The sequence below is a fragment of the Capsicum annuum genome, chromosome 7 (assembly GCF_002878395.1).
Source record: "Capsicum annuum cultivar UCD-10X-F1 chromosome 7, UCD10Xv1.1, whole genome shotgun sequence".
NCBI classification, from domain to species: Eukaryota; Viridiplantae; Streptophyta; class Magnoliopsida; order Solanales; family Solanaceae; genus Capsicum; species Capsicum annuum.
In genome coordinates, this window is record NC_061117.1 from 214322318 (window position 1) to 214335640 (window position 13323).

Genomic DNA, 13323 nt, shown 5'->3' on the forward strand with positions numbered 1-13323 from the left:
GGATTATTTTATCTAGCATTTAGTTTCATTTTAATTTTCGTATAGTTAATACCCACTAAAACTTTACACATGAATCTTACTAGTATTATGTAATACGATATAGTTTTAATGTGAGATTACAAAAGATTATAATATCTAATATCTAGATGAAATTATCAAATATACCCTTAGAGATAATCTTATAGTATTGTTTTTGAAACAGACTAGGTAAATACTACAATGTGATACTTTTTGGCTAATTTTTTTCTAGTTAATTATTTGAAATTTCATGGTTACTGACTTGACTAACTTATTTTGGCACAACGTATACAACATACTCAGTGTAATCTCACAAGTGAGTCTGTGAAGGATAGAGTATATGCAACTTACCCGTAGGTTGGGAGATTGAGAGGTTGTTTCTGATATTGGCACCACATACAATTTAATATTAATTTTTACTAATATTTACTCTCTACCTTATTTTAACTTTTTCTCTCACCTCGTATTCAATATTCGTATTTCACTCATATCCACGGGTCGAAACCAAACCCTGTGGCTTCCGCTTTCATTTTGACAACTCAACTAAGACATGTTCTTATTTGACAATCTAACTTAATTTTAAATGCACCTATTAAACATAAAAGTTGATGTGGCTGGTGGCAAAATGCATGGTCTCCAACCTGGTGGTAATTTAAGCACGTGATTCACTTAAATATTTTTTTCTCTTTTTCCAAGTTTTTCTTTCTCGTTGCCGTTGCATTCTATGCATTTGGCCAATTGCAAGACCATTTTCTCTATGTTTATTTACTGTTACTTCTCCAATTCTTCTCTCCCTCTTAAGAGTTGAAAGCCAAATTGCTTATCCTAGATTGAGATTGAAGACTTTTTTTTTAATCTAGATTGACATTGAAGACTTGAAGCGTCCAAATAGCGTCCTACAATTGAAGCACCCATAAAAGGTATTTGAAATCTACTAACATTTAGAAAAATCATTGTTTTTTTCCTTTTGGGGTTAGTGTTATGCTAGAGTTATGTAGGATTTTTAGGATTTGCAAATTTTAATACTAGTAAAGGTACTTATTTGATGTTCTAAATCTAGCAAAAAAATAGCTTTTTATGTTTAATTTATTACCTAAAATTAGCAGTTTTATGTGTTGATAATCTTAGTAGAAGCAAATTGGAACTGCTTGAGAACATCTATTATTTCTCATTGTGGGTGAATCTTATGAAATAAAAGGAAGCCGATGTAGAAAGCGCAGGTTGTGGGAAGGGTCGCGCCCTAAAGATGTGATGTAGACAATCTATTCTAGGAAATGGGCCTATCTAATTATTATGGTGTCATTTTGATCCTCGATGACAACCCAAAGCTAGTTTTCGCATAAGATCTATTTCTGTTGTTCAAGAGCCAACTTTACATTTTCAGTCTTTAGCCTTAAATCCATCCAGAGTCCTTAGTTTTTCATTAGGAAAAAAGGTTCAAATATGCCAATGAACTATCAGAAATGACTCATTTATGCCATCAGTTAAAAGTTGAGCTCATTTATTCCATCGCCGTTACAAAACCAGCCCATCCATGCCATTACTTTTTAATGGTGATTTTCAAAAACAACTTTGCCATGTGGCCTTTTATTAGAGGTCCACGTCATTAATTAAAATAATCAAAAAGGCTCAAATATGTCATTGAACTATCAGAAATGGCTCATTTATGCCATCAGCTAAAAGTTCAGCTCATTCATGTCATCACCGTTATAAAATCAACTCACTCATGTCATTACTTCTTAATGATGGGTTTTTAAAAATAACTTTGTCACGTGATCTTTTATTAAAAGTCCACGCGATTAATTAAAAGAAATCAATATTAATTTCAAAATATCTGAAATTAGTTAGTATCAGAATTATTTATTTCAGCATTTATATCATAATGATGGGAGAAGTTATCCCATATACATGGCGGGATAATTGAAATAGCAGACTTCTTTTAAGCCGTTATTTGAAAATAATTTTTCAACAATGTATGCTCCACTAATTCGTGATGGGGGAAGTTATTCCATATGCATGGCGGGATAATTGGGATAACAGACTTCTTTTAAGTTGTTATTTAGAAATGATTTTTTCAATAATGTATACTCCCCTAATTCGTGATGGGATAATGGAGAAGTTCTATTGGTACGCCTCTTTCTTTTTCTTGCTTGCCCTAATCGTTCATTGATTTATTTTCTTGCAACTTCGAAGTATATATTGGAGTCACCGAAATTAAAACTAATCAGTTACTATAGGATAGAATTTTTGAGGTTCCTATTAAGCTAGCATTTATAATAATTTAGAATCAACTAGAAATAGCCAAAGGATATACATTAATCACTATTTTTTCAGATTAGAAAAACAGTTGTTGTAGGAAAAAAATATTTTAATGGGTGTGGGTGGAGTTATGTTAAATGAATCGATTATTTTTAATGGATCTAAGATATTTTGAAATTAATATTAATTTATGTTAACTAATGTCGCGGACCTCTAATAAAAGGCCACATGAATTTATTTATTTTTGAAAACCCACCATTAAAAAGTAATGACATAGGTGAGCTGATTTTATAACGACAATGGCATGAATGAGTTGAACTTTTAACTGATGGCATAAATGAGCCATTTCTGATAGTTTAATGGCATAGTTGAGCCCTTTTTCTTATTTTAATTAATGATGTGGACCTTTAATAAAAAGCCACATGGCAAAGTTGTTTTTGAAAACCACTGTTAAAAATTAATGGCATGGATGAGCCGATTTTATAACGGCGATGGCATGCATGAGCCAAACTTTTAACTGATGGCATAAATGAGTCATTTATGATAGTTCAATGGCATATTTGAGTCTTTTCCTTTTCCATTATTACTACCAAAAGTCTTGTAAATATTTGTGTCATAGTCACTTTCTTTTAGATTTTAGAACAAATAGTGTGTTGAGTCCTTTCCTTAAGACATTTAGCAGAAATATATCGAGTCTTTATAGTCCAAAAAACTAACAAAAATATGTTGATTCAAAAGTCTTTACCATCTTCTTCGTCTACGTCTAGTCTGTGTAAATCCTTAGTAAAGCTATGTCTGTAAATATGACTACCTCTTTGAAGTAGATGTATTACCACCAGAAAATAAAATATCTTCCACATTTCTACCTCTACTAAACCTATACTCTACCTTTGAAAAAAAAGGTATACGATCCATGGATGCAAATTAATTCCTTGGTCCTAGAAAAGCCAAAGGGAGTTAAAAGAATACTTTGTTGCATCAAAACTTGGCCAACATCCTATCCATACAACTCCAGATGAACAATTCATCACTCTGCAGATGCGGGAGAATTTTTCACGACAGTGGAAAAGCCATGGCTTCACTCATATCCATTTTGGTGCCGTTAGAACCGCCTTGATGTATCATGGAAGAAAAGACTAGCTAGTAGTGGCGCATTTTTCACTTCTGAATACCAGATACAACGAGTACCAATATGCGAACTTGGCTATGTCGGAGATCACCCTGGACGCCGGGACAGTCTCTGTCACTATATTTCCGAACTTCAACAGGTCCCTCTCTGATCCCTATCAGATGGAGGCGTTAAAAATTCATTCCAAATTCTTGGAGCTCTACAATCTAATGATGCCATAAAGGCAGCTCTGCACTACCAGATAGTTTGGAAAGTACAAAACCATGCTACAGACTTATCTCTTTCAAGTAGCCACAATTTCTTGTTCCTAAACATCGATGCCATTAATGGAATGACCCTGTGCATCTAAATCCAGAGGCATATATTAAGGAAGAACTTGTCAAAATTCTTCAAGAATCATGGGTCACAAGCTATGAGAAATTGAGAGTCTATCCTCAATTTCTCCAGTCCATTGAGCCTATTCATTAAAAAGCCTTATGGAATATCCCTCTCTGTCCATATGTACACCCATGCCGACAATTACCCAGAAGAAGAGTGTCACAACCCAAATCAGGGTCTGATCGTGATGAGTATCTTAAGTCCTACCTGGACCAGAGACCAGCCCCTGCACCTAACCAAGTGAACACAACAACCTTAACGTTGAATGAATTCCTAACATATAACAAGATATCATAAGAATAAGCTTGAGTATATTTTAAACATATCTGTAACCGACAATCGGTAGCTGGCCAAACAACCTACCAACATCACCCAAGTCCGCAGTAATCCAACAAAGCCTTCTAACCGAAGAACCAAAAACCAGTCTTGGTCGGGACATGTCCCCGACTCTAACAATGACAATAATAATATTGATGATTATAAAAAAACTATCAACTCAAATCTAAGAATGGAAACTGATGAAATACTTAAGCCTTTCAGAGAGTGGAAGCTCAACACTTCACCACAACAAACCGACGAACCAAGCCGATCCACCTAACTCTGCATAGGAAAAGTAAAGGTATCTCTTATGCCTGCATCGTATGGGGACACAGCGTCTGGAGATGGTTAGTAGGGTGAACACTAGCATGAAACTCAGGGATAGGGAACAAAATAATGTCAAGTCCAATCATTTCAATACCATAGGAATCACATCATAATATATATAAATAGTATACCGAGATAGGGAACAAGGCTTAGCATGAATGTTTAAACTTTTAGCCTGAATTGTGTAGCTCAACCATCATAACATAAGAAGGCACCGATGGACTATATGGGCCTAACACTCCCCCAACTGGTAGGTCCCCGATGCATGTGGCCGCTCGAACCAGAGGGTATACATGTGCACTATGGGGGACTTAAACCTCCCAGCATATTAAGGTAACACAAGCACCCAATCATGTAATATAATATGGGGGACTTGAACCTCCCAATCATATGATAATAATAATAAGGGGGATTCGAACCACCCGATCATATAGACCCCCGCGTCGGCAACCGTGGTTTCTAGTGTTGGTCCCTCGGGACCTCCACTTTCATAACTCAGCTACACAACCCTCATTAAAGCCCAATTAAAACAATTATCACACATTCTCATTCATTGAACCATGACACACATTTAGGCATACATTGTTGGTATCTCCACACCAACTACACTTGCAAGGTAACAACAGCATGCCAAAACAATTACATCACTTGGGGGAATTCACAACCCCCTTGGTTCAATTATGCAATAGCTTGTGAAAACACAAAACCCGCAAGGTTCAATTCAAAACCAATATGATTCATTAGCCTCTTCAAAGGTACAATAGTTCAAATTAGTTCAACGTGCATACTCTTCATATCAGAATCAATTCCACAATATAGGGTTGAGGTCATTACAACTTCAAAAGTCACAAGTTGGGAAAAATCACAATCCCCTAGTTTATTCACCATACACGAGCACCCCATAGGTTAAAAAAAATCATACTAAAGCATGAACAATCATATGTAAACCATGGAAAACATTGTTCAACAGCAAACATTCAAAACCCTCAGCCCACGTTTCAAAACCAACAACAATACAACAATACCCTATGAACAACACTTTTAAAATATATGTTTTTAATAAATTAGTAATTACAGAAGAGTAACATTCCTGAAATATCAAGTTTCACGAAAAGAATCCAACTCTTGAGCCCTTGGATGACCTACTTCTTGGAAACCCTAAGTATGGCTGCTTGAGAGAGTTTTGAAAGTGTGATTACGTTATGAATGAGAAATAACTCCCTTGATTATTTTATGAACGTGGGGTTTTAATTGGGTAAGAAGGGAATTGTCCAAAGTGCCCTCAAATTAAAAGCTAAAATTTAGTCGTCGGTGTCTACGGGTCACTATACGACTTGTAAGGTTTTATTACAACTCGTCACCACGAGTCGTAGCCAAGACAGTCTCTAGGGCACACACACGTTGTTGACCCTACGACTCGTAATAGGATCCTATGACTCGTAGGGTCTAGTCGTAGTCAACACAGAACCCATTTGGGGTATACACTGGACATTCTATGATTTGCACCCAATGACTCGTACCGAGTTCTTACCACTAGTAGTCATCCACTTATACTCAGAGCAGAACTTTGCCCCACAGTCACTGTTTAGGATACGATTGGGTTCCTAGGACCCATCAAGACTCCTTACGACTCGTAAGGAGGAGTCATAGTCTAGGCAGTGAGGATAAAACTTCAGAAATTTTCAAGGACCTAAAACTTGGGGTGTTACATACTCCCCCTTAGGATCATTCGTCCTCGAATGACAGGACAAGGCATTTATTAGTACAATTTGACTACAAACACAACCCCACTTACCTTTAACAAAGACAGAAAACAAAGATGCCAAGGAATTTACAATTTTCTTTAACAAAGTCAGAAAATAAGAATGTTAGGAACAACACATACCTAAAGTGCGACTATCCGAGATAGGGAATAAGAACGGATACTCGGACTTCATGTCCTCCTCAGCTTTCCAAGTAGCTTTCTCAAACTTTTGGTTCCTCCAAAGAACCTTTATCGAAGCCACGTCCGTAGTCCGCAACTGATGGACTTGCTGATCCAGAATCTTAATCGAGACTTCCTCATAAGGAATTTGAAATGCCCACCTTTTCCAAAGGAAAAACCGTCGAAGGATCACCCACCTACTTTTTCAACATCGAAACATGGAAGACCAAATAAATGGAGCTCAAACTAAAAGGCAACTCCAATTTATATGCAAAATTGCCGACCCTTTTCAAAACCAAATACGAACCAACATAATGGGGACTGAGCTTCCCCTTCTGTCCAAATCGTATTACTTCCTTTATGGGAGACACCTTTAAGAATACTCAATCACCAACATTAAATTCCAACTCCCTTCGCCTAACATCCTGCGTAGGACTTTTGGCAACTTTAGGTGGTCTTAAGCCTATATCCAGCAAAGAGGACTCAGATCCAACAAATATCTCTTATTTACTTGAGAGCACCATAAGCGATCATGATTGGATACAACAAGTCAATCATGAAGGACGCTACGTGCACTGGTATAAATGTTTTTTATAGGACACTGTCCGTAGGATATTGTGTGACTCTAAAGAATGTGAGGAGGACTGGCAAATTGATGAAGATGAGGAAGAGGATCTGGAATACGATAAGTATTATTTTCAAAGAGCCAATTGGGAAAAGAAATAGATAGAATATAAATTCCTTGTCTCCCACAGACCCCAAGACGGGACACCATTGCCCATTTCATCCAAAAGTAAAACCTCTTAACTCAAGAAAAAAGCCTAGGCCTCAGATATTCATGATACCTTTTACCAACTTCGGTCACAAATATGTTTTCCCACCAAACCAACCCTTCAAAAAAGATAACCTGAATCATGATTCAAAAATACACATGTTATCCTATCAACTGGTGAAAAGAAGCCCTTGAGCAATGTAGAGGCAACACTAAATTGGCAATTCGAGCGCGCCATGTGCCAAAACAAGTTGCTAACTAATATCAGATTGTATACCAAGAATGTTGCCAATACAGAAAGTACTCTACTAAGCAAGGTAGATATGATGGAGAAAGAAAAATAGCTCAGGCATCCACCCAACATACTGGACTTATCAAAGTACTAGAAAATAGGCCACAGAACATGTAATTTGATATATGTCAGTCAGGTACCTCACTCCTACACTTCTTTAACCAACTAGAGAAAGAAATGGCCTCACTCAAAGAACAGATCCATCTTCTGAAATATGGCATCACTGACCTACAAAACATCCAAAAAACTACCACAAAGTAGACCTTATTTCTAATATCACCACAAACATATCCACCAAAAAAATTCAGTCATACCTTTCTCACGCACCATCTACTTTATATATGCCTATGCCATTAACTCGGGCACCAAAAGATAAAAAAGAGTTTGACTTTGCTAAACACGCATGGTAGAGAAAGATACCATGGAAGCTCAGAAACAAGTTGAGATTGCACAGAAATAGTTAAAAAGGAAAAAGGATTTTAGCCAGAATCCGGAGGATGCGAAGTCAGAAAACTTAATGGCCTCATATTATACTGCTCCAAAGAGTGGCCTAATCTTTTCGAATCTAGATCCTATAATTCCTGATGATGACTTGGAGATCCAAGATGAAGAATCACCATATGAAAACTAGGAATCTATCAAACAAGGTCTTCTTGGTGACAAATGGCTATTACCGGATGGCTTCTTAGATGACAACCATCTCAGATCAAGTTTTCCCAGACCTTTATGCTGCAGAAGCTATTAATATCCTATACTTTATTCCTCACCAACCTAATAACGGTGATCCTATGGAGGAATATTTGAAAGTCATTGATGACTTCTATAAATTATATCCGGGTGAGGAGCAAGAATACTCATTCGAAACTAACCCTACAAAGGAATATTCTGAAATTGGTGATAACTTCTCAGCTAATGAATACATCAAAGACTCCTCAGGTGATTCTCAAGAATACGTTGTGGAAACTCCTGAATCCTAAATTGAATCTCCAGAAGAATAATATCTACCCATATTCATGAATCGATCCAAAGAACTAAAAGTCTCTAAAGTAGCCGATGACCAAGACGAAATGACGGATGATCCAATCTCAGAAAAGAGACCAGAAACAACAACGGTGAATAAAATGATTGGAACTAGATTCCATACCTTCACTCTCGATGATATCAAAGTTTCAGCCTGGCCTTAAAGAATTTAAGATTTCTACATTTGGATGGTGAGTGACGATAAAGAATCTTGCTGAATGAGAGAAATACATGATACTTTTTGAGTTTACCTTAAGATTCTTTGGAATTCTCAGAGATTGATGGAATGCAACTTGGGATTGTGAATAAGAACACTTATCTCATGCCCTAAGACTTTACTTTCAACATCAGAATCCTACAGGAGGTCTTCTGTGGAGATACTAGCCAAAAATAAGAGAAGTTATGCAGGTAGCTCTCCGATATGAAGTGCCTATCATTTGACAGAGATGTCATCAATATCCACTTCCAGAATATGGGAAAGATTTAGTTTAATCTAGGCATAGACCTCAGCTTGAAACAAGCCTTTATATCATCACTGCTAAAGATGTTGGTAGTCCACACAATAATGATTATGGAGAAAAAGTTCAAATCCATCACAGTCCCACAAGTAGGCTAATATCAGGTAGCCCATCTTCCAAGCCTTGGATAGTATATGGATGGAAAGATCTGTGTTGAGGCAGATCATTCAAAATAATCCAACTCTTTATAGAGCATGCAACGGGAATAATTTTTTCACTAAATCCAACTGTCCCTGCTCAAGTCTCTAAGTGAGATACAGGAAACAACTACAGTTCAAGAGGTTCAAACTACCTAGGCCTCTAGACAAAAAGTCCAAGACAATCGGGCGCACTAGGTACTTCAAAATAAGTCCGACGAACTACAAGAAAAATAACGGAGCTTCGTCTACAAAAATCTCAGACATTTTGCAAGAAATTTTCCTCAGACCAAAAAGTCAAAAGGACTTAGTCCAGGTCTTTGAGGAGATAGCAGATCACACAGGCATCTATCTCAGCAGAGAGGACGACCTTGAATAGAGGACACTCTCTTCTCCTTGGACGTATATGAAGAATCAGGTGATATTTATACAGATGATCTCTACCTGATATCAAGTGTAGGAGAAGATAACATCCACATGACCACAGAAAAGCCGTCTAGTCATATTCTCATGTTCAATATATAAAGAATACTCCCATCCAGAAGGGTAGACTACCTCCTGTTAGGATCGATTAGCAGTTCACACACACTAAATCTGTGGAGAGGATAAAAAAAACTAGAGAGAGAGTTCTTTAGGAGAGAGAGAGAATTAATTTTGTGGTAACACCCGTGGGTAACCTCCACGGCGGACAGGATATTTATATTAATTACTTGAAGTATGTACAATTACAGAGAGAATAAGAATAAAAGGTACAATACATCACATATAATAGTACGTCACATATTAATCAGGCTCCACGACCTAACACCCCCCAGAGTTGTTCACGTAATACGTGGACCCTTTCGATCCATCCATCATCATGGAAAGTAGGACTTTCTACGAGTTGCAAGTGTTCAGAAAATATGGAAGATCCATTTTGAAGTCATCCGGAGTACATTCACAATATCCATACTGCCATGTGTTCATAGCACTAGCCAGTGACTTCCCACAAGAGCTCCTATGGTTATTCTATTACCTATGCCACCAAAACCACATCCTCATGGAGTTCAAGTGGCGATGTTTTCAAGCACTTTGATCGAATCCAACCAGCTCTCAGAAGTCTTATGTTGTGGTTCAATCCACGACAATATTATGTTTGATGCTTCTAAGATTCCTACAATGGAAAGGTGTTCATGCTACACCACTTGCTAAAACTTCTGTGTACGCCACTTGGTATCTCAAGTCAAGTTAAATATCCGCAATGACAGAGATATTAATAGGAGCTAGTTGATGATTTCAGTTTCAGCCTTTATTTCTTATCCAGATAGTTTGGGGATTCCATGCTTCATTCTACTATTAACTTTATGAAAGTTTTTGGAGATTGTTGTTATAAGTGCTCCTTTTTTTCTTGTGTTGATTTGACAATGTGAATAATAGTTCTATCCAGATCGTCTGGAGATTATTTTAGTATTGTCTATCAGTGTTGTCAAAGCCGCATTTAAACCCTGAAACGAGGGTCGGAATGTGTTAAGAGCTTCATCTCACTTAATGTGCACTTCAGTGTCGTCATCGAGGTTCTAAGGCATACTTTCATTGCCAGTGAACCTATTTGACACTAAACAATTGATATTTCACTTTATTATGATCTTTTATTCAATTTCTTTGTTCAAGTATGGGACGTTATACACACTGTTGGGATCTACTATTACAGGTGTTGCTACTGGTTCAATTTAAGATGGAGACTCATCTGATTCTGACGTCATGGAATTTTGAAAATCCTTTAAGGCTTTGTGAAGAAGGTGGAACAAATTTACTATATTAAACAAACTCAGGCCAAGGTGGAGATTTGTAATGTGGCCTTTTGTTTGTTTTTTGGATTCACACTTGGTCAAACAAAGTTGCTACCAAGCACTTGCAAGATCATTTGTTGGCTTTGTCAAATTTGGTTGGCTACTCCAACATTGCATGCAATTTGTTTCTTGTCAAATTTGGTTGGCTAGTCCAATTGTTTTCTTGTCAAATTTGGTTGGCAAAGTAGTGTGTTGATGTCATTGATGACATCAACATAGGTTTGTTTTGTGCCTATAAATAGAGGTATTTCCACCCTCTTTGGAATATACCATTTAGAGAAGAACACCAACATTTGAAGAAGATTTAGTTGTGTTTGTTTTCTTCTTTGTAGAGAGTATTTGTAAAAGAGTTGTGTTGGGAAATATTTTGAGTGAACCTTTTCTTTAGAGTGATCTTTGTGAGGTTATTCTTTTGGGTATTTGGGCTATTAGAGTATTTAATTACTCTAATTTTGTACTCTCTTTTGTATCTTTGTACTCTTTTTGTTCCGTTGATGTTTAGTGAAGTTGTTTCTCTTTTGGTTGTGGACGTAGGTCAAGTTGACTGGACGACGTTAAATTTGTGCGTCTTTTATTTTCTCAACTTATCGTTATTATCGTTTTGTTATCGTCTTCAAACGATTACTTTGTTTAATTTGGCACTATCCGGGATTCTCGATCCTAACATAGAGGTACCACTAGAGTAGACTTACAGAGTTGACTCTTGATAGATCTCTTTGGGAAACAAAAAAGGATCAACTATTCCCTACAGTTAATTTAGAAAGGTCATCTACCAGTTTTTGACCCTTCATGAAGGACCAATTACTAAATTCACCCTCAATGTTTTTCATCTAGACACCTACCCTGAGATTGACAACTTCATAGTTTCCTCTCGAGGAATGACATTCAACAACTTGTCCTTCACCTTCCGATTAGAAAGAAATACGACAACTTACGTTCTTCTCTTTTCATATGTTCGCAGCTGAGACATCTAGAACCTCGTTATTGCTCGATACATCATCTATCTGACTTTCAAGGATTTAATAAGTTAACTAGACTGAAACTATGTGAAGTCATAATTTCTTCTGAATTGCTGGAGATTTTAATATCTCAGTGCCCCTTGCTTGAGCAGTTGGTGTTGGATAATTCAGAAGAAAATTTAGACGAGATTGAAATTAATGCCCCCATGTTGAGAGTGCTCCATTTCACACGCAATTTAAGTTTAGTCTACTTAAAGAATGTCCCTCCTCTGGTAGAACTATCTCTGGTAGGTGACCAAATGCAGGAAGCGGATCTTGATTTTGCAAAGCTTTTCAAGTCTTGTTCTGCTGTGGAGCACCTATCCTTTAGCTTTTTAAATTTCAGGGTAAATGTTGCTTCATCACTTTATTGTCATGCATTTTAGAGGATGGAATTTCTTTTGGGCTGACTTAATCTTGATTTTTTGTAATTTTTTGCCTAGTTCTACGATGAAGATGAATATGAAGCACCAACAAGTCTTCCCTTTAATCTTAACAGTGTCAAACGATTTCTCCTGCCTAACATTTTGCTGGTGGAATCATATAAGCTCTCATACGCTCTTTGCTTGATAAAAATCTGTCCATGTTTAGAATACCTCGAAATACAGGTTTGCAGTACTTTGACTCTTTTCTTATTTAGTGCTTACTTTTCATACATCTTGGATCCTCATAATTTGAGAGTTGACTTCTTGTTATCTTTCTCAGGTCTACGATGATGATAGTGATACTGATGACGAATCTACTGAAAAATCAGTTGACCTTAAATGTTTGTCAAACGTGACATTTAATCACCTCGGGGAAGTTAAGCTAGAAAACTTTACAGGAAGAACGTCTGAGATGCAGATTATCAGGCTTTTGTTAGCCAACTCCCCGGTGTTGGAGAGAATGCTAATAGATCGATGGTATATAGATCAAGAACCTCTTTACACAAGATTAAAAATATTCGCTGAGGTATCAAATTTTTCGTGTGCATCACCTAAAGTGGAAATAGTGTCACACCCCCTTTTTTAACTCCAAAAGATTAGAATAGATTTTAAGTTTCGAAAGGATTTTTATCATTAAAGTAACAAAATAAAGATAATTTGTTTCGAAAAGGATTATTATTTTCATTCAAAACTCAGAGTCGCCAATTGGCATAAATTGGGTGTGCCAAGTCACCTTTGGAAATTCTGACTAAGAAATTCTGTTGACCGAGGGGAAGGTGTTAGGCACCCCTCGGTCCCGTGGTTCGACCACGGTCGCTTGGTAGAACATATCAGCTAATTTGACACTACAAATGTATAAAACACAGAACACATAAAACAACCAAACCAATCAAACGAAAAATCCAAAAGTTAATGTCCAATCCAATTATTACAAACTCAAAATAAAATAAATAAATAAAATGCACAAAAAATAAACTCT

At 36.8% G+C, this 13323-nt stretch overlaps 1 protein-coding gene across 1 annotated transcript; it reads left to right on the top strand.

Moving 5' to 3' along the window:
- The first annotated feature begins 8484 nt into the window (after nt 1–8484).
- On the top strand, nt 8485–12965 carry LOC107878465. The gene is made up of 4 exons (XM_047394153.1): nt 8485–8529; nt 11883–12266; nt 12363–12527; nt 12625–12965. The coding sequence occupies exons 1-4, from the start codon at nt 8485–8487 to the stop codon at nt 12928–12930; spliced, it is 900 nt and encodes a 299-aa protein (XP_047250109.1). The 3' UTR covers nt 12931–12965.
- Nucleotides 12966–13323: the final 358 nt, after the last annotated feature.

Bases quoted from the DNA above. Each gene is read 5' to 3' on its own strand.
- LOC107878465 (XM_047394153.1), top strand. From the start codon at position 8,485: ATGACGGATGATCCAATCTCAGAAAAGAGACCAGAAACAACAACG. The intron at 8,530-11,882 runs GTGAATAAAATG...ATATGTTCGCAG, and splicing joins AGAGACCAGAAACAACAACG to CTGAGACATCTAGAACCTCG. The intron at 12,528-12,624 runs GTTTGCAGTACT...TATCTTTCTCAG, and splicing joins TAGAATACCTCGAAATACAG to GTCTACGATGATGATAGTGA.